This window comes from Gigantopelta aegis, chromosome 2 (genome assembly GCF_016097555.1).
Source record: "Gigantopelta aegis isolate Gae_Host chromosome 2, Gae_host_genome, whole genome shotgun sequence".
NCBI lineage: Eukaryota > Metazoa > Mollusca > Gastropoda > Neomphalida > Peltospiridae > Gigantopelta > Gigantopelta aegis.
In genome coordinates, this window is record NC_054700.1 from 28,978,942 (window position 1) to 29,001,989 (window position 23,048).

General features: G+C 38.2%; 1 protein-coding gene across 3 annotated transcripts in view; it reads right to left on the bottom strand.

The window, feature by feature from the left end:
- LOC121383527 (high affinity cAMP-specific and IBMX-insensitive 3',5'-cyclic phosphodiesterase 8B-like) overlaps window positions 1-23,048 on the bottom strand; it is a 143,522-nt gene that overhangs the window by 39,008 nt on the left and 81,466 nt on the right. For all 3 annotated transcript variants that reach the window (XM_041513606.1, XM_041513616.1, XM_041513623.1), the window contains exons 2-3: window positions 5,286-5,342; window positions 2,519-2,709 (exon numbers count right to left, since the gene is read on the bottom strand). In XM_041513606.1, the coding sequence (XP_041369540.1) occupies window positions 2,519-2,709; window positions 5,286-5,342 (248 nt within the window). The remainder of the gene's footprint in view (window positions 1-2,518; window positions 2,710-5,285; window positions 5,343-23,048) is intronic.

The window sequence follows — 23,048 nt, forward strand, 5'->3', positions numbered from 1 at the left end:
TAGGGGCACGTAAAAAGAGTTTCCCAGTTCCCTAACATTGTCGTGAACCCCTGACATTTGTCATGAACCACTAACATTGTCGTGAACCCCTGACATTTGTCATGAACCACTAAACTGTGTCTTCAACATACAGCGTTGACGTCGGCGCCGTGGTCATAATAGTTAAGTCTAGACTCAAGCTTTTAATATGCAGACTTTAACGTCATAATCACGCTAAAATTGCTTTTACCACTTCGGATTACTGACGTCTAGCTTTTAAACCTTATATCCATGGGATCTGGTTGTCGTGGTGGTGACCGCTGGCCAAAATAACGTGTTTGCACATTAACTGGATACAAGTACGAAAACAAATTAAAATGAATGAATGAATGGGTGGCTGAATGGATGAATGAATGAATGAATGAATGAATGAATGGATGGATGGGTGGATGAGTGAATGAATGATTGAATGAATAAATTAATTAATGAATGAATGAATGAATAAATGAATGAATGGATGGATGGATGGATGGATGGATGAATGAATGAATGAACGAATGTGAATGAGTGAGTGAGTGAGTGAGTGAGTGAGTGAGTGAATGAATGAAGGCATAAACATCATCTTCGAAACACTCAATATAATTGAAAATGTGCCCAAGTCGCACATGCTTTATATTAAACACATGTATTTACAAAACAAGAGGATTGCTTCAAGCATGTTAAAATAATCTTCGAATCGTGCATGGCGTGAAAATACGTATAGCATACACATAAAATTCTTTTCAGTCTTCTTTACCATCCCATTCAGACATTTTCTTCCTGCAAATCGATTAGTAAGTGTCTTCTCGGAAGGAAATGTCGAAAGCATTTGGCATAGTGTGTGTGTGTTTTCGCATAGCGATGCGTAGATTATTCTACCATGTATTCAATCAAACGTGTATCGAACAATGGCCTTGTCCTTACAAAACATGCGATCGCAATCTTCTTTCTAACGAAAGTTGAAAACTTGAAAACAAGATCATCAACAAGTCTATTTTCGCAGAAAGAGATTGTCGGATGGAAGGAAAAGAAGGAAATGTTTTATTTTACGACGCACTCAACACAATTCATTTACGTTATATGGTGTCGGACATATGGTTAAGGACCACACAGATATTGTGAGAGGAAACCCGCTGTCGCCACTTCATGGGCTACTCTTTTCGATTAGCAGCAAGGGATCTTTTATATGCACTATCCCACAGGAAGGATAATACATACTACGGCCTTTGTTACACCAGTTGTGGAGTAGGCCTACTGGCTGGAACAAGAAATAGCCCAATGGTCCCACCGACGGGAATCGATCCTAGGTCGATCGCGCATCATTTCATTTCATTTCAAATTATTTTAGTGTTTATATCCAATTAAGGTTCAAGCACGCTGTCCTGGGCACACACCTCAGCTATCTGGGCTGTGGTTAGTTGTTTATGTGAGAGAAGAGGGTGTAGTGGCCTTACACCTACCCATTGAGCCCTTAAGAACTCGCTCTGGGTTGGAGCCGGTACTGGGCTGCGAACCCTGTACCTACCAGCCTGTAGTCCGATGGCTTAACCACTGCGCCACCGAGGCCGGTTATAATCGCGCATCAGACAAATTTAGAAATGAAATGTAACCGTTAGTAGAAGAGAACATTTTGTAGAATTTCGCAATAGTTTGTAATTCAGGCCAAAAACCTCTAAAGTTGGAACTAGTGCGAGCTTTTCGTATACCTTTAAACAGACGACAGCACAAACAAAACTGTTCTGCTTAACGACACCACTTGAGCTCATTCATTAATTAATCGGCTATTGGATGTCAAACATGGTAATTTTGACACAGTCATAGAGAGGAAACCCGCTACATTGTTCCATTAGTAGCAAGGGATCTTTTATATATACCATCCCACAGACAGGATAGCACATACCACGGCCTTTGATATACCAGTCGTAATGCACTAGCTGGAACGAGAAATAGCCCAATGGGCCCACCGACTGGGATCGATCATAGACCGACCGTACACTTCACCACTGGACTACGTTCCGGCCCCCCCCCACACCCACCCCCCCCCCCCCACCCACCACCCCCCCACCCCCCAACCCCACCCCGCGACAGGACAATGACTCTCTGCCGTCGTCGATGCCGAATTGCTGACCGTATAGGGAACCAGTTCAAAATGTTCGCGATCGTCAGCGTCGATCACTGTCGCTGACGATCGTAAAATAAAACATTTCCTTCTTTTTCCTTCCATCCGACAATCTCTTTCTGCGAAAATAGACTTGTTGATGGTCTTGTTTTCAAGTGTTCAACTTTCGTTAGAAAGAAGATTGAGTCTCTAGTTACCCTACGCTTCATCGCGCCTCGAGCGAAATCTCTACCAATAAGCTAACTCGCAACCGAGGCTGTGGGTAGGTTTACCTGAGAGGGTTACCACTAAGACTGAATGGCAATAAGATATGGTTTCAAGCAGATTGTAAAAATATCCACTTTCTCATTTGACTGATAAATGTGTCCGTGATCAACAAACCTGCACAACGCCTCGGCGTCCAAGTGTTTCGATGTCCGATTATCGATAATCACAACGTCGTGGTGTTTCTCTGTGTAGCACTCCACTGCGCGTTCAGGGGTGCGAGTCACGTGACACTGGTGACCTTGACGACCAGCTGCCGTCCAGAAGCCCTCACTTTGACCGTCATCTTTGGCAAACACAAGAAGAATCTAAAAGATAAAACACACGAGATGATACGAGATGATACGTACAAAGTAATTTAAAACACATAGTCAGTCCTACAACCATTAGTTAGTTGTACAAAAACCCTGAATTAGTTTTGCACTATTTGAGGTTGAACTATAGGAGTCTTTTAAATAGCACGTGCTAGCAACATAGTATTTTATGCTGCCTAAAATCCGTAAGGGATTGGCGGAGAGGAGAGTCTATATATCCTATTATATCACTGGCTCATTAACTATCTGGGTCGGAACCTATTTATGGAATAATTACTAATACAACTTTGCTTTAATATATATATATATATATATATATATATATATATATATATATGCACACACACACACACACACACACACACACACACACACACACATATATATATATATATATATATATATATATATATATATATATATATATATTCACATAGTTCAAGATATACATGGAAATATAAACAGTATCACACACACACACGCACGCACGCACGCACATACACGATAAGATAACAGGAGAGGGGTCCAGGGGTGTTTTGGTGTGCGGGTTCTGTTTCGTTATTGTTTTGTTTTGTTTTGGGTCTTTTCGCTTCGTGTTTGTTGTTGTTGTTTGTTTTTGTTTGTTTTGTTTTGTTTAGGGGTTTTTCGGGGGGTTTGCTGTTTTAATCTCGGTTTGTTTTTGTTTGGTTTGAGATTTTGTTTTTGTTGATGTTGGTGTTGGGGGGGGGGGGGGTCTGGTTTTTCCTTCTTCTTTTTTTGTTATTGGTGGTGGTTTTGTTTGTTTGTTGTTAGTTGGTTGTTAGTTGTTGTTTTGTGAGGGGGATTGTGTGGGTCTTTGTTGTGTTTTTTTTTTTATGGCTGAGCGTCTGCTGCTATAATCGATGACGGGTCTAGGATTTTCGAGGGGGCGTGTCAAGAATTCTAGGAAGGAACTTATTGAACCCCTGAGATCGTCCAGGTCAGTTGAAGGCTACTCCCGCCTTGATACTCTAAAGCATCCCAATGTTTTTGCGGTTACGAAAATTATACGTTTAAAGTGGGAAAGGAACCACTGTTAGATAACAGCTGACCTGTTACTTCGAGAGGGCTGGACAATAAGTGACGCGACAGACCCTAACGCCCTCCCCCTCACCCCTCCCCCTCCCCCGGCCCCTCCCCCGGCCCCTTCCCCTGGCCCCCCACCCCAATCAACTCTTGCATTTTAAAATCGACTTGTAAAATCAATACACTTAATGATCTGTGACGAACACGAAAGTCGTATTCTATTTTTAACATTCCCTCAAAACCATGTTTAAAGAAATCAAAATATCTCATCGGTAGAAATCTGTATCTGTAGTGTTAATCTCATTGGACGGTTTAGATTTGGTGTGTACGTTGTCAACACGGAGCCGCTAGTGGACACGATACATCGGATATGGTTATGTGATGTCATAAACTGTTCTGTACGATGGATGTGCACAGACACTAATAAATGCGTTATATAATATGATACTCGCACACACGGCTGATACTCACACACACAGCTGATAATCACACACACAGCTGATACTCACAGACACAGCTGATACTCTCACACACGGCTGATACTCGCACACACGATTGATACTCACAGACACAGCTGATACTCGCACACACGACTGATACTCGCACACACGACTGATACACACACACACAGCTGCTACAGACTCACACAGCTGATACTCACACACAAACAGCTGATACTCACACACACAGCTAACACTCACACACACATAGCTGATACTCTCACACACAGCTGACACTCGCACACACGGCTGATACTCGCACACACGGCTGATACACACACAAACACACACACACACAGTTGATACTCGCACACACGGCTCACACACGGCTGATACTCGCACACACGACTGATACTCACACACACGGCTGATACTCGCACACACGGCTCACACACGGCTGATACTCGCACACACGGCTCACACACGGCTGATACTCACACACACGGCTGATACTCGCACACACGGCTCACACACGGCTGATACTCGCACACACGACTGATACTCACACACACGGCTGATACTCGCACACACGGCTGACACTCACACACACGACTGATACACACACACACGACTGATACTCGCACACACGGCTGATACTCACACACACGGCTGGCACACGACTGATACTCACACACACGGCTGATACACACAGCTGATACCCGCACACACGACTGATACTCACACACACAGCTGATACTCGTACACACAACTGATACTCGCACACACACAGCTGATACTCGCACACACGGCTGATACTCACGCACACAGCTGATACTCGCACACACGACTGATGCTCGCACACACGACTGATATTCGCACATACGACTGATATTCACACACACGACTGATACTCATACACACAGCTGATACTCGCACACACAAATGATATTCTCATACACAGCTGATACTCGCACACACGGCTGATACTCACACACACGGCTGATACTCGTACACACGGCTGATGCTCGCACACACAGCTGACACTCACACACACGGCTGATACTCACACACACGGCTGATACTTACACACATAGAGCGTTGCCGGAGTCTCATGGGACCATAATTCACCTCTCTCTCCGTGCTCTGAAATAAATCAACACCAAGTTTTAATAGACTGCTGTTGTAAGACGTTTCCGATTAACAACATCCTTTAACGATTCAAATCACGTACTAAGTTTCGTTTCCTACTAGTGTTAGTTTCTTGTCAGTGTTATTCAATGAGTTTCTGGTCGTCCCAACCAGTCTCGGTGGCGTCGTGGTTAAGCCATCGAACATAAGGCTGGCAGGTATAGGGTTCGCAGCCCGGTACCGGCTCCCACACAGAACGAGTTTCAACGACTCATCGAGTCATCGAATATAAGGCTGGTAGGTACAGGGTTCGCAGCCCGGTACCAGCTCCAACCCAGAACGAGTTTTAGCGACTCAGTGGGTAGTGTAAGGCCACTACACCCTCTTCTCTCTTACTAACCATTAACAATTAACAACTAACCCATTGTTCTGGACAGACAGCCCAGATAGCTGATGTGTATGCCCAGAACAGCGTGCTTGAACCTTTATTGGATATAATCACGAAAATAAGTTGAAATAAAATGGTCGTCTTAATCTTTGTAAGTAATTGAAACTGGATTTGGTATCCCAATAATTGTGTAGGTACGAAAAATATATATTGAAAAATAAAAGTAACTTTGACCAAGTACAAACACTAGGACAATGATAAACATATCTAATATGATATTTTATGCAAATACATGTAGTTAACAATGGTAACAAACTGTTAACAGTCTATTTAATATGTTCTTACCCATATAGTTAAATATGTCTTGGTACATATCAAAGTGATACGTCCCACTAGAACCCCAAATGGGACGTAACACTTCGACGTCACACGATGACGTCACACGATGACGTCATTGATTGGCGCACTACAACCTTACAGGAACATCAACCAAACGAGTTGAGTGATACAAATTAAGATCGATTATGGGTAATGAATAGGATATTAAACTCGCTACCATTTATATCATGTGTATGTCCCGAGTGAAATAATGTCCAATTGTCACAAGTTTTCCTGATACGAAAAAGAAGCTCGTTTAATTAAGGATTGTCTGTTATTTCTTTTACGTCCATCGGGGTATGAACAAAAATCATCCGCAAACTGTGATTCAGCGAAGCCGTTCTCACATAAGTTTGTGGATGAATTTGTTTGTTCCTACCCACATGAAAGTAAAAGAAATAACAGACAATACTTATAATTAAATTTGAATCATACTTGCTAATAACATTAAAAGTTCATACTTTATTTTGAATTATTTTTGTCCATAAACAATAACGCTCAATAAGACAACTTGCCCATATAAAATGACGTCATCAGATAAGACGTTCCCTGATGACGTAATTTTTACGTCTGGACCAGTGGGATGACGTTATATTGTAATGAATGAAACAGATTATCTTATAAATACTGATCATGACCAGGCTGTCTTGATGACCACACTTGTTGCTGTGGATGCTGAAGTTAAAGTTAAAGTTGTTTTGTTGAACGACACCACTAGAGAACATTGATTTATGGATCATCGGCTTTTGGATGTCAAACATTTGGTAATTCTGACATATAGTCTTGGAAAGGAAACCCGCTACATTTTTTCATTAGTAACACGGGATCTTTTATATGCCCCATCTCACAGACAGGAATAGCCCAGTGAGCCCACCGACAGGGATCGATCCCAAATCGACCGTGCCTGAAGTTACGTACCCCAACACAATACCTTATCATCTGTTCTACCCTGCGGTACGTAACGTATCATACCATATTACAATAAATACTATACAAAAAAGCACCATGCCGTAACATATCATATTGTACCATACAGGATTATATACCATACCACACTGCACCATATTGAATTATAGTATACCACACCACTTATATCACACCACTGCACCATTATATAGTACACCATACCATACTTCAACGTACCGTATTGTACCACAGATACGATACCGTACTACATCGTATTATATCTTACCATACTGTACCGTACTGTATTATACCATATATACCACGTGACAAGATGGCGGATGAGTTGAGGAAAGAGAAATTTGCTCCACAATTTTTAAAACTCTATGTTATTTAAATTGAACAATACGTTAAAATGTGGTGGGAAATGTGCATTTTGTACGGTAGACTAGTTCTATGCCAGGATCAGGAGCAGTGGGTATGAAGAAGAGTGGGAAAAAGAAGGGAAATATTGGTAAGCCAAACGTGGTCATAGACAATATGGCGTCGGTATCTCCTCCAACCAGTACTTCCCAACAGCAACACTCCACACTACCTCAAGCTCTATATAACCCAGGAATGATACAATCTCCTGAATACGGTAACCCTGCTTTCCAAATACAGCATGTTCTACCCGGCCATTCATCCCAACAAGAGTCCATCCCAGCGTGGGCAAACCAAGTGTTTCAAAAACTAACGGACATTTCAAATACGCTCACACAAATCTCGCAAAAGACAGATAAGATTGACGACATTGAAAAACGATTACAAACTATTGAGTATAATGTTGGTGACTTTAAAATCCAATTATGTGAAAGTAGCAAAAAAAATAGTCGAGTTAGAAAAAGCTATAAACTTCATCAACATAAGATTTAAAGAAGCGCGAACGGACAGGAAAACAATGGCGGATGCTGTCAACAAAATGAAATCGGAGGTAAGAGAAGTTCGCGAGTGCTTGGATGATAACAAGAGTTTGCGTCACGATTGTGAAGTACTCTACGAGAGTGTGCTAAACATTCAAACGCGGTCAATGAGGGATAATCTCATTTTTAACGGTATCGAGGAAACAAAAAATGAGGATGCGGAGGCAATATTAAAAACATTTCTTAAAGAAAAGATGAATATGGAGAACAGTATCCATTTTGATCGCGTACACAGACTTGGTAAGAAATCAACAAACCCCACACGCGCACGCCCAATCGTAGCAAAATTCGAAAGGTTCAAAGACCGCGAATCTGTTAGGAGAAGCTCAAAGGTACTCAAAGGAACTCATTTCGGTGTGAGCGAGCAGTTCCCGCACGAGATAGTAGAATGAAGGAGAGAATTGTGGCCGAGGTATGAAGAAGCGCAACGACAAGGACTTCGTGCGTCACTTGTGGTGGACAAACTATACATTGACGGAAAGCGTTGGTATCCCGATAGACGTGACAATGGACAACGTGAAAAACCAATCGCCCCGATTTCGTCAAGTCCTTCGTTTGAAAACCCGAACAAGCGTGCGCGTAATTTCTCTTCGAGGGAACAACGACCATAGGGACGCCGGAGGATAGACACTGGTTTTAGTACGACACCTGTAAATAGCACAAGTTACCGTATAACACGTGAACGCACAAGTTACCGTATAACACGTGAACGCACAAGCTACCGTATAACACGTGAACGCACAAGTTACCGTATAACACGTGAACGCACAAGTTACCGTATAACACGTGAACGCACAAGTTACCGTATAACACGTGAACGCACAAGTTACCGTATAACACGTGAACGCACAAGTTACCGTATAACACGTGAACGCACAAGTTACCGTATAACACGTGAACGCACAAGTTACCGTATAACACGTGAACGCACAAGTTACCGTATAACACGTGAACGCACAAGTTACCGTATAACACGTGAACGCACAAGCAGAACCTCAGAAGAAATACACATTTGTGACTGTGTAAATATTTTATATTTAAATGTTTGTGGTCTTAACAGCAGATTACATATCCCTGCATTTTTTTATTTTATCAATACATATGATATTTTATATTTAGTAGAAACCAAACTTAGTGATATTGACTACGTGGAAATCCCCGGTTATAAAATATTTACAAATAACAGAATAACCAAATTAAATGTGAAATCTGGTGGTATATGTCTGGCCGTTAAAAATAATATTTCTGATCAAATATATGTTCATGAAAAGAAATCAGAGTACGTATTATGGTTCACACTTTCCAGTCTAGTTATACGGACAGATCTATCAAACACTGTTATCGGAATTATATATATACCCCCCGAAGGTTCCTCGTATTTCAATAATGATTCTTTTAAAACAATACAGGAGGAAATGAACGACAACGTATCAGTTGAACATAATATCCTACTTATCGGTGACTTTAACGCAAGAACAAAAATGCTACCGGATTATATAGTTTGTGATAGCGACCCAACAAATGCCATAGGATTATCAGATGATTTTTCTCATTACATGAATGAACCTTACAAGTTGTTAAATATTGGAATCTGCTTAGAAAGAAATAACCAAGATATCGGTAAACCAAATAGCCATGGATACAAATTTATTGATTTTTGTAAAAACAACAATGTGTATATTGTCAACGGAAGAGTGGATGAAGACCGCGATATTGGTAAATTTACTTGCAAATGAACTAGCGTTGTCGACTATGCCGTAGCTTCATTATGTACACTTTCTAAAATACTAAAGTTTAAAGTTCATGACTTCGAACCGTTATTCTCGGACATACACAGCCCATTAACTCTGTGCTTAAATATTTTAACAACAGGCTGTGAACATGACACTAACAAACAAAAGGAACCTATACCACGAACCTGGAATGTAAATAAGGCAAACAGATATAACGATACATTAAACCGTGATATCATCAGTGACATAAAAGCCAATCTAGATAAGCTAAGTGAACACTTCTCTAAAGAGGATCTTAACGTCGCAGAGGACAACATTGGAAAACTGTTTATTGACACAGCAGCCGACACTTTTGGTTATACACGCAGCCGACTTAAACCCAAGCGCAAAAAACACCAGTAACAAGGCATGGTTTGGAAATCAGTGCAGATCACTCAGAAGAAAGTACTTGGACGCTAGAACAATGTACAAAAGACTAAAAACACCGGACAACAAACAACGCCTCTTGAATGTCAGCAAACAATATAAAAATGTAATTCGCAAATACGTAAACAGACATAATTGGAAGACGGAGCACAAGATTACAGAACTCAGTCATCACGATACGCGAGCCTTTTGGAAACTGTTAAAAGAAAACAAAGATGACTGTAAATTACCACCTTTAGATAAGCTCTACGATTACTTTAAAGATGTAAACAGCAGCGATGAACATACAACAGATGCAAATGAACTAAATTTCACTACAGACTCAGAATGTAACACAACCCTAAATGGACCCATTTTAGAAGAAGAAATACTCGCTGTCGTTAAAAGTCTAAAAAACAACAAGGCACCTGGATCAGACGAAATCATTAACGAATATATTAAGCAGACAATAGATTGCATGAGTTCTGTATATGTCAAGCTCTTTAATTTAGTATTAGATAACGGTATTTTTCCAGATTCTTGGTTGGTTGGTATAATTAAACCTATTTATAAAAGCGGCGATAGGGAGGCTCCCGAAAACTATAGACCCATTACATTACTCAGCTGTCTTGGGAAACTCTTTACTGCTGTCTTGAATAATAGGCTGAAATTATATCTCGAATTGAATGATTTACTCTCAGAAGTTCAAGCTGGATTTAGAAAGGAATATTTTACGAACGATCATATCTTTACTCTCTATGGACTTATCGAATTATTAAAAGCACGAAAGAAAAAACTATTTTGTACATTTATAGATTTTAGCAAAGCATTTGATTCAGTATGGCGAATAGGACTCTGGAGTAAATTTATACAAAACGGTATAAATGGTAAATGTTTCCAAGTCATATATAGTATGTACCAGGATATTAAAGCTTGTGTTACTGCTCATAATGCACGGACAAATTATTTTCCTTGTTGTGTGGGTGTTAGGCAAGGCGAAAATGTATCACCCTTGCTGTTCTCCTTGTTCCTTAACGACCTTGAAGAAACGTTTATAAAGAATAAATGTGCACCTTGATTAACACTATTGTTCGTTTTGTCTTACTCTATGCAGACGACACAGCGCTGTTCGCAGATAATTTTGAAGATATGCAGACATTACTAAATACTTTTAATTCATATTGTACAGAATGGAAACTAACTGTCAATTGTAAAAAAACAAAAGTTTTAATTTTTAGTGGCAACAAGAAGGACTACAACAAAATGTTTTATTTGGGAAGTCTAGACTTCATAAAGTAGATACTTATAAATACCTTGGTGTTGTATTCCATAAATTAAATAAATTTACTAATGCAAGAAAAATGTTGTACGAACAAGCACATAAAGCTATGTACTTCGTTCTCAAACAAGGAAAACGCTGTAATATATCTATTCACTGTCAGCTTAAATTATTTGATTGCATGGTTATACCAGTCCTTTTATACGGATGCGAAACATGGGGTTTCGAAAGTTTAGCTTCCATAGATAAACTGTATAATAAATTTTTAAGACTACTGTTACCAGTGAGGAATTCTACACCGTTGTACATGTTGTATGGAGAACTTGGACGTTTCCCGGTAACTATAACTGTAAAGCTAAGGATGATTACTTTTTGGTTCAGACTAATTACAGGGAAGCAGTCCAAGTTATCATTATTTGTTTATAGATTGTTGTTGAATGACTACAGTAATAATATTTACAAACATAAATGGATAGACTTTGTAAAATCAATATTGGATAACATTGGTTGTACATATATATGGATGTCACAATGTAATAGAATTGCAAGTGCTACACTTTTTAAAGAATTTATTTCTTTAAGACTTAAAGATCAATTCCTACAAACATGGTACAGTCATATCGATAATTCCGGAAAAGCTTCAAATTACAAACTGTTAAAATATTGTGTTACATTTGAGACATATTTAACATCACTTGAGAAAAAACATTGGTGTCCATTATTACATTTTAGACTCTCAAACCATAATCTCCCCATTGAAACAGGTAGATGGACACGAATACCACTACATGATAGAATATGTCCCCTCTGCAACAGTAACGACATCGGAGACGAGTACCATTATATACTTAAATGTCATTTTTTTAAAGAACCCAGAATTTTTACTTATCACAATACTGTCAATCAAAACCTAATACATATAAATTTTATAATATCTTCAACAGCAAGAAAACCGGTGTCCTTCGTAAATTATCAACTTTCTGTAAATTTATTATGAATACCTTTCAGTCCCCCGGCTAAAATACCTATATGGATATGTATTTTATGTATGTATGTATGTATGTATATATGTATGTATATATAAATATATATATTTGTTTATTTATTTATTTATTTATTTATGTGAAATACTAATACGTTTGCCATCTTGTCAAAATATATGTATAATTGTATTATGTACCTCATATGCCGTGGTTTACGGCGTGAGAGTAAATAAAGTTTTGTTCTGTTCTGTTCTGATGATGTTATATTGTAATGAATGAAACGGATTGTCCTATAAATACTGATCATGACCAGGCTGTCTTGATGACCACACTTGTTGCTGTGGGTGATGAAGTTAAAGTTAAAGTTGTTTTGTTGAACGACACCACTAGAGAACATTGATTTATGGATCATCGGCTTTTGGATGTCAAACAGTTGGTAATTCTGACATATAGTCTTAGAAAGGAAACCCGCTACATTTTTGCATTAGTAACACGGGATCTTTTATATGCCCCATCTCACAGACAGGAATAGCCCAGTGAGCCCACCGACAGGGATCGATCCCAAATCGACCGTGCCTGAAGTTACGTACCCCAACACAATACCTTATCATCTGTTCTACCCTGCGGTACGTAACGTATCATACCATATTACAATAAATACTATACAAAAAAGCACCATGCCGTAACATATCATATTGTACCATACAGGATTATATACCATACCACACTGCACCATATTGAATTATAGTATACCACACCACTTATATCACACCACTGCACCATTATATAGTACACCATACCATACTTCAACGTACCGTATTGTACCACAGATACGATACTGTACTACATCGTATTATATCTTACCATACTGTACCGTACTGTATTATACCATATATACCACGTGACAAGATGGCGGATGAGTTGAGGAAAGAGACATTTGCTCCACAATTTTTGAAACTCTATGTTATTTAAATTGAACAATACGTTAAAATGTGGTGGGAAATGTGCATTTTGTACGGTAGACTAGTTCTATGCCAGGATCAGGAGCAGTGGGTATGAAGAAGAGTGGGAAAAAGAAGGGAAATATTGGTAAGCCAAACGTGGTCATAGACAATATGGCGTCGGTATCTCCTCCAACCAGTACTTCCCAACAGCAACACTCCACACTACCTCAAGCTCTATATAACCCAGGAATGATACAATCTCCTGAATACGGTAACCCTGCTTTCCAAATACAGCATGTTCTACCCGGCCATTCATCCCAACAAGAGTCCATCCCAGCGTGGGCAAACCAAGTGTTTCAAAAACTAACGGACATTTCAAATACGCTCACACAAATCTCGCAAAAGACAGATAAGATTGACGACATTGAAAAACGATTACAAACTATTGAGTATAATGTTGGTGACTTTAAAATCCAATTATGTGAAAGTAGCAAAAAAAATAGTCGAGTTAGAAAAAGCTATAAACTTCATCAACATAAGATTTAAAGAAGCGCGAACGGACAGGAAAACAATGGCGGATGCTGTCAACAAAATGAAATCGGAGGTAAGAGAAGTTCGCGGGTGCTTGGATGATAACAAGAGTTTGCGTCACGATTGTGAAGTACTCTACGAGAGTGTGCTAAACATTCAAACGCGGTCAATGAGGGATAATCTCATTTTTAACGGTATCGAGGAAACAGAAAATGAGGATGCGGAAGCAATATTAAAAACATTTCTTAAAGAAAAGATGAATATGGAGAACAGTATCCATTTTGATCGCGTACACAGACTTGGTAAGAAATCAACAAACCCCACACGCGCACGCCCAATCGTAGCAAAATTCGAAAGGTTCAAAGACCGCGAATCTGTTAGGAGAAGCTCAAAGGTACTCAAAGGAACTCATCTCGGTGTGAGCGAGCAGTTCCCGCACGAGATAGTAGAATGAAGGAGAGAATTGTGGCCGAGGTATGAAGAAGCGCAACGACAAGGACTTCGTGCGTCACTTGTGGTGGACAAACTATACATTGACGGAAAGCGTTGGTATCCCGATAGACGTGACAATGGACAACGTGAAAAACCAATCGCCCCGATTTCGTCAAGTCCTTCGTTTGAAAACCCGAACAAGCGTGCGCGTAATTTCTCTTCGAGGGAACAACGACCATAGGGACGCCGGAGGATAGACACTGGATTTAGTACGACACCTGTAAATAGCACAAGTTACCGTATAACACGTGAACGCACAAGTTACCGTATAACACGTGAACGCACAAGTTACCGTATAACACGTGAACGCACAAGTTACCGTATAACACGTGAACGCACAAGCAGAACCTCAGAAGAAATACACATTTGTGACTGTGTAAATATTTTATATTTAAATGTTTGTGGTCTTAACAGCAGATTACATATCCCTGCATTTTTTTATTTTATCAATACATATGATATTTTATATTTAGTAGAAACCAAACTTAGTGATATTGACTACGTGGAAATCCCCGGTTATAAAATATTTACAAATAACAGAATAACCAAATTAAATGTGAAATCTGGTGGTATATGTCTGGCCGTTAAAAATAATATTTCTGATCAAATATATGTTCATGAAAAGAAATCAGAGTACGTATTATGGTTCACACTTTCCAGTCTAGTTATACGGACAGATCTATCAAACACTGTTATCGGAATTATATATATACCCCCCGAAGGTTCCTCGTATTTCAATAATGATTCTTTTTAAAACAATACAGGAGGAAATGAACGACAACGTATCAGTTGAACATAATATCCTACTTATCGGTGACTTTAACGCAAGAACAAAAATGCTACCGGATTATATAGTTTGTGATAGCGACCCAACAAATGCCATAGGATTATCAGATGATTTTTCTCATTACATGAATGAACCTTACAAGTTGTTAAATATTGGAATCTGCTTAGAAAGAAATAACCAAGATATCGGTAAAACCAAATAGCCATGGATACAAATTTATTGATTTTTGTAAAAACAACAATGTGTATATTGTCAACGGAAGAGTGGATGAAGACCGCGATATTGGTAAATTTACTTGCAAATGAACTAGCGTTGTCGACTATGCCGTAGCTTCATTATGTACACTTTCTAAAATACTAAAGTTTAAAGTTCATGACTTCGAACCGTTATTCTCGGACATACACAGCCCATTAACTCTGTGCTTAAATATTTTAACAACAGGCTGTGAACATGACACTAACAAACAAAAGGAACCTATACCACGAACCTGGAATGTAAATAAGGCAAACAGATATAACGATACATTAAACCGTGATATCATCAGTGACATAAAAGCCAATCTAGATAAGCTAAGTGAACACTTCTCTAAAGAGGATCTTAACGTCGCAGAGGACAACATTGGAAAACTGTTTATTGACACAGCAGCCGACACTTTTGGTTATACACGCAGCCGACTTAACCCAAGCGCAAAAAACACCAGTAACAAGGCATGGTTTGGAAATCAGTGCAGATCACTCAGAAGAAAGTACTTGGACGCTAGAACAATGTACAAAAGACTAAAAACACCGGGACACAAACAACGCCTCTTGAATGTCAGCAAACAATATAAAAATGTAATTCGCAAATACGTAAACAGACATAATTGGAAGACGGAGCACAAGATTACAGAACTCAGTCATCACGATACGCGAGCCTTTTGGAAACTGTTAAAAGAAAACAAAGATGACTGTAAATTACCACCTTTAGATAAGCTCTACGATTACTTTAAAGATGTAAACAGCAGCGATGAACATACAACAGATGCAAATGAACTAAATTTCACTACAGACTCAGAATGTAACACAACCCTAAATGGACCCATTTTAGAAGAAGAAATACTCGCTGTCGTTAAAAGTCTAAAAAACAACAAGGCACCTGGATCAGACGAAATCATTAACGAATATATTAAGCAGACAATAGATTGCATGAGTTCTGTATATGTCAAGCTCTTTAATTTAGTATTAGATAACGGTATTTTTCCAGATTCTTGGTTGGTTGGTATAATTAAACCTATTTATAAAAGCGGCGATAGGGAGGCTCCCGAAAACTATAGACCCATTACATTACTCAGCTGTCTTGGGAAACTCTTTACTGCTGTCTTGAATAATAGGCTGAAGTTATATCTCGAATTGAATGATTTACTCTCAGAAGTTCAAGCTGGATTTAGAAAGGAATATTCTACGAACGATCATATCTTTACTCTCTATGGACTTGTCGAATTATTAAAAGCACGAAAGAAAAAACTATTTTGTACATTTATAGATTTTAGCAAAGCATTTGATTCAGTATGGCGAATAGGACTCTGGAGTAAACTTATACAAAACGGTATAAATGGTAAATGTTTCCAAGTCATATATAGTATGTACCAGGATATTAAGCTTGTGTTACTGCTCATAATGCACGGACAAATTATTTTCCTTGTTGTGTGGGTGTTAGGCAAGGCGAAAATTTATCACCCTTGCTGTTCTCCTTGTTCCTTAACGACCTTGAAGAAACTTTTATAAAGAATAAATGTAATGGTATCCAAATAGATGGATTAATCACAGATGCCACCTTGATTAACACTATTGTTCTTTTTGTCTTACTCTATGCAGACGACACAGCGCTGTTCGCAGATAATTTTGAAGATATGCAGACATTACTAAATACTTTTAATTCATATTGTACAGAATGGAAACTAACTGTCAATTGTAAAAAGACAAAAGTTTTAATTTTTAGTGGCAACAAGAAGGACTACAACAAAATGTTTTATTTAGGAAGTCTAGACTTGATAAAGTAGATACTTATAAGTACCTTGGTATTGTATTCCATAAATTAAATAAATTTACTAATGCAATAAAAATGTTGTACGAACAAGCACATAAAGCTATGTACTTCGTTCTCAAACAAGGAAAACGCTGTAATATATCTATTCACTGTCAGCTTAAATTATTTGATTGCATGGTTATACCAGTCCTTTTATACGGATGCGAAACATGGGGTTTCGAAAGTTTAGCTTCCATAGATAAACTGTATAATAAATTTTTAAAACTACTGTTACCAGTGAGGAATTCTACACCGTTGTACATGTTGTACGGAGAACTTGGACGTTTCCCGGTAACTATAACTGTAAAGCTAAGGATGATTACTTTTTGGTTCAGACTAATTACAGGGAAGCAGTCCAAGTTATCATTATTTGTTTATAGATTGTTGTTGAATGACTACAATAATAATATTTGTAAAATCAATATTGGATAACATTGGTTGTACATATATATGGATGTCACAATGTAATAGAATTGCAAGTGCTACACTTTTTAAAGAATTTATTTCTTTAAGACTTAAAGATCAATTCCTACAAACATGGTACAGTCATATCGATAATTCCGGAAAAGCTTCAAATTACAAACTGTTAAAATATTGTGTTACATTTGAGACATATTTAACATCACTTGAGAAAAAACATTGGTGTCCATTACTACATTTTAGACTCTCAAACCATAATCTCCCCATTGAAACAGGTAGATGGACACGAATACCACTACATGATAGAATATGTCCCCTCTGCAACAGTAACGACATCGGAGACGATTTCCATTATATACTTAAATGTCCATTTTTTTAAAGAACCCAGAATTTTTACTTACCACAATACTGTCAATCAAAACCTAATACATATAAATTTTATAATATCTTCAACAGCAAGAAAACCGGTGTCCTTCGTAAATTGTCAATTTTCTGTAAATTTATTATGAATACCTTTAAGTGCCCCGGCTAAAATACCTATATGGATATGTATTTTATGTATGTATGTATGTATGTATGTATATATAAATATATATATTTGTTTATTTATTTATTTATTTATTTATGTGAAATACTTATACGTTTGCCATCTTGTCAAAATATATGTATAATTGTATTATGTACCTCATATGCCGTGGTTTACGGCCTGAGAGTAAATAAAGTTCTGTTCTGTTCTGTTCTGATGACGTTATATTGTAATGAATGAAACGGATTATCCTATAAATACTGATTATGACCAGGCTGTCTTGATGACAACACTTGTTGCTGTGGATGATGAAGTTAAAGTTAAAGTTGTTTTGTTGAACGACACCACTAGAGAACATTGATTTATGGATCATCGGCTTTTGGATGTCAAACATTTGGTAATTCTGGCATATAGTCTTAGAAAGGAAACCCGCTACATTTTTTGATTAGTAACACGGGATCTTTTATATGCACCATCTCACAGACAGGAATAGCCCAGTGAGCCCACCGACAGGGATCGATCCCAAATCGACCGTGCCTGAAGTTACGTACCCCAACACAATACCGTATCATCTGTTCTACCCTGCGGTACGTAACGTACCATACCATATTACAATAAACACTATACAAAAAGCACCATGCCGTAACATATCATGTTGTACCTTACAGGATTATATACCATACCACACCACTTATATCACACCACTGCACCATTATATAGAACACCATACCATACTTCAACGTACCGTATTGTACCACAGATACGATACGGTACTACATCGTATTATATCTTACCATACTGTACCGTATCGTATTATACTATAAACATTTCATTTCGTTTTATCTTATTGTCGTGCTTATATCCAATTAATTTTCAAGCACGTTGTCCTGGGCACACACCTCAACTATCTGCGCTGTCTGTTAACTGAGCTTTTTAAAACTCGCTCTGGCCGCGAACCCTGTACCTACCAGCCTTATGTCCGATGGCTTAACCACGAGGAGCGGGACGTAGCCCAGTGGTACAGCGTCGGTGACCCCATTGCGCTATTTCAATTTTCAGCCAGTGCACCACGACTGGCATATCAAAGGCTGTGGTATGTACTACCCTGTCTGTGGGATGGTGCATATAAAAGATTCCTTGCTGCTAATCGAAAAGAGTAGCCCATGAAGTGACGACAGCGGGTTTCCTCTCTCAATATCTGTATGGTCCTTAACCATATGTCTGACGCCATATAACCGTAAATAAAATGTGTTGAGTGCGTCGTTAAATAAAACATTTCTTTCTTTCTTTCTCCTTTAAATACATCAACATATGGACATAGAAATGTTTTCATCTAATTAAGCTTGACAAAGAACACGCTTACGGTCGATGCGCTTAACCATAGTTACACAGCTAACGTACTAGAGCATACAAATCGACTTACAGCGATAGTATAGTAATGCAGTGTTTCGAATTAAACAAGGAAATTGTTTCGATAGAAACAGACTCTATTTGAATACGCCGGCCAGTTCAATAAGTCTTTGCTAACTGAGAGTGAAATCGACTGAAGTAACTTGAGGTGTTGACATGTTTTATTTCAGCGGATACTACCTAGCTGCGATCAACATGTCGTGGAATTGTTTCCGTACTTACAATTGAATTCAATTCTTTATTCGCTGCGACCATATACATGGCACGAAGTAATATAATAATATAATATTTACAAAGTGAGCAAGTTACAAACATACAGATAACATTTGGAGAACAAAGTATAATAAATAAATAATATAGTAAATACATGTACTCATGTTCATTTCTAGATCACATTCTTGTTAAACCTTGTTTAATGTAATCACATAATTTTATTAATACATGTTTACTCTGCTTATTAAAAAGTATATTCATTTTGTTAACATTTGGCTGTATATAATAATAATTAGATAAATATAGTACTCTAATATCATTTAGTGTTTTACATTCAAATAAGAAGTGAAATTCGTCACCAATACAACCAGTATTATTACATATATTACATAATCTTTCTTCCTTTGGTAAATGAGTCCATCTTCCTATTTCAAGGGGGTAGTCTGTGGTTAGCAAGTCTAAATCTGGTAAATACAATTCTTCGTTTCAAAGGGAGTATGTCTAGATATGGGTCATATGAATGTTCATTTTTAAATAATCTATAAATGATACCTCTTGGTGAGTTTTCTAGAGAAATGTTCCATTCCTGTATGTGCATATCGCGATAAATTCTTTCAATTTTTTGTGCTAAACATTTTCTATTGACATTAATATAAAATTGGTTTAATCAAATATAGCTTAGACCAGCTAGATCTAAAATATTGTTCACTTTACACCATCTAGATTTAAAATATCATTTTCATACAGACTGAACAGAAATTTGTATATAATGGCAAACATTTTCTGCTTTTTGCAATCGATATTCTAGCTCAGACTGTGCATTTGAAATATGACATAATTTTGTCGTCTCCTAGTTGTGGCTGAAACATTTCGAGTTGGGTCTTGTTATTCATAAAGAACACAACACTAATAATATGGATAATAAAGAAATTATTACACTCGCTTGTGAGTCGTACTGATTTTACGAAACTCGTGTCAGGATTCATGTATTACACTCGCTCTCGCTTGGGCAATACAAAAATCCTGACACTCGTTTCGTAAAATCAGTACGATATACAAACCCATTTAATAATCTTTGTTTATTACACATATGGTTAAAACTATTGCGGTACATATCAAAGTAATACGTCCCACTAGAATGTCATGTGGGACGTAGTAACACTTAGACGTCACACGGTGACGTCATAGATTGGCGCACTACAACCGTAGAAAGTCAATTAAACGAGTTGAGTGATATAAATTAAGATCGATTATGGGTAATAAATAAGGATATTAAACTCGGTACCATTTCGTATCACGTTTATGTCCCCCGTGAAATAATTTTCATATCACTGAGCTACATGCCGTAACCACGTTCATATCACTGAGCTACATGCCGTAATCAAGTTCATATCACTGAGCTACATGCCGTAATCAAGTTCATATCACTGAGCTACATGCTGTAATCAAGTTCATATCACTGAGCTACATGCCGTAATCAAGTTCATATCACTGAGCTACATGCCGTAACCACGTTCATATCACTGAGCTACATGCCGTAACCACGTTCATACCACTGAGCTACATGCCGTAACCACGTTCATACCACTGAGCTACATGCCGTAACCACGTTCATACCACTGAGCTACATGCCGTAACCACGTTCATACCACTGAGCTACATGCCGTAACCACGTTCATACCACTGAGCTACATGCCGTAACCACGTTCATACCACTGAGCTACATGCCGTAACCACGTTCATATCACTGAGCTACATGCCGTAACCACGTTCATACCACTGAGCTACATGCCGTAACCACTGCGCGTTCGCTGTCAGAGAATTCCAGTCTGGCATTCAGCAGATGTTAGAGGTAAGACACCAGCACCTGCTTATCCGTGGTGTTTTCGCCGCATCTCTTTCATTCCCCTGTAACACACGCTCGTCCCCACGAGATGCATCAAACCGGCAGCGAAGTGTCAGCCAGTATAATATTTACATTTCTCCAACAAACCGATAAACGATATCATTCTGGAGCTGCTATGATACGCAAGTCACGTGACCTGTCAAACAAATGGTAGCTGTCAGACGGGACTTCCGCTGAATGTGTAAGTGACCAATCAGCTTCTATAATACGCCAACACCGACTATTACATCCTAAGATATCCCTCTGGAAAGTGATGCACTCTCGATGAACTCCTTTACTAAGCGCCACTTTTCAAGTTACTCTCTTGGCCTATTATGCTGTTTCCTTGCTGGCCATGTAATGATTCGAAAAACCTAACACTAGTATGCGAGATACATTGACAAATGTGGATATTGTTTACCACAATTCATTTACTTAGATTTTTGTCCCCTACCCACTCCCGTCTAAATTTTCATTTGTTATGGGGAATACATATTACTCACTCACACACAAACACACACGCACGCACGGAAGAAATATTCTATAGTTTTCAGTTACGAACTTACGGTACATAAAATGAAATATACTCCAATCAGTAACAAAAAAAATCAAAACAAATCTACAACATGGATGTAAAACGAATCCATTCTAGTACACAAAAGTGTTACACTATACTGTAAACAAGAAAGTGTGGTGGTTTCTAACCGCATTCAGTCACATGCGTTTGCAAAACGATAACTTTTCTGCGCATGCGGAGTTCGTCATTTTAAAGGCATACTGTCAATCTAGCTATTGCATCACCTTAATTGAACCATGATGGAGTGAAGTCCATGTGAACCCTCTCGGCAATTTTAGTTTTTGAATTATGGACCATTGTCATAATTCAATAATTTTTTTACAAAATACCATTAATAAATGGAGTATTCTGGTTATGACGATGGTTGAATAAAGTACATTTAGGGACAAATCAAATTATTTTTGTTCAGGTAATACTGTGTTAGACCATTAAATAGGTCAGTGGTCTGTGACAATATGCCTTTAATTTATAAAGCCATTACATCATCAACTATACGTTTCTAAGGGACAAAATTCAGTTTGTCAAGAGCAGTCAGTTTTCTCCCATGGTCCCTAACAACACTTGATATCAATACAAATAGGCAGTACGTTCAAACCAGTGAATAGTTTAACAAATATCGTGTGGGTTTTTTTTTTAATGAATTTATTCTTAATTAAAATAATTTATATACTCAAAGGTATATACAGATGTTCTGAATGAACTATATCTAAGATTCACTGCAGTGGGGGCACAGAAATGCAGCATAGCTTTTGCAAATCGAATAATTACAATGATTCTAACAACAGTCATAAAAATTAAATTATTTGACCTTGTTGATCTGGCACGTGTGAGGTCATGTGAC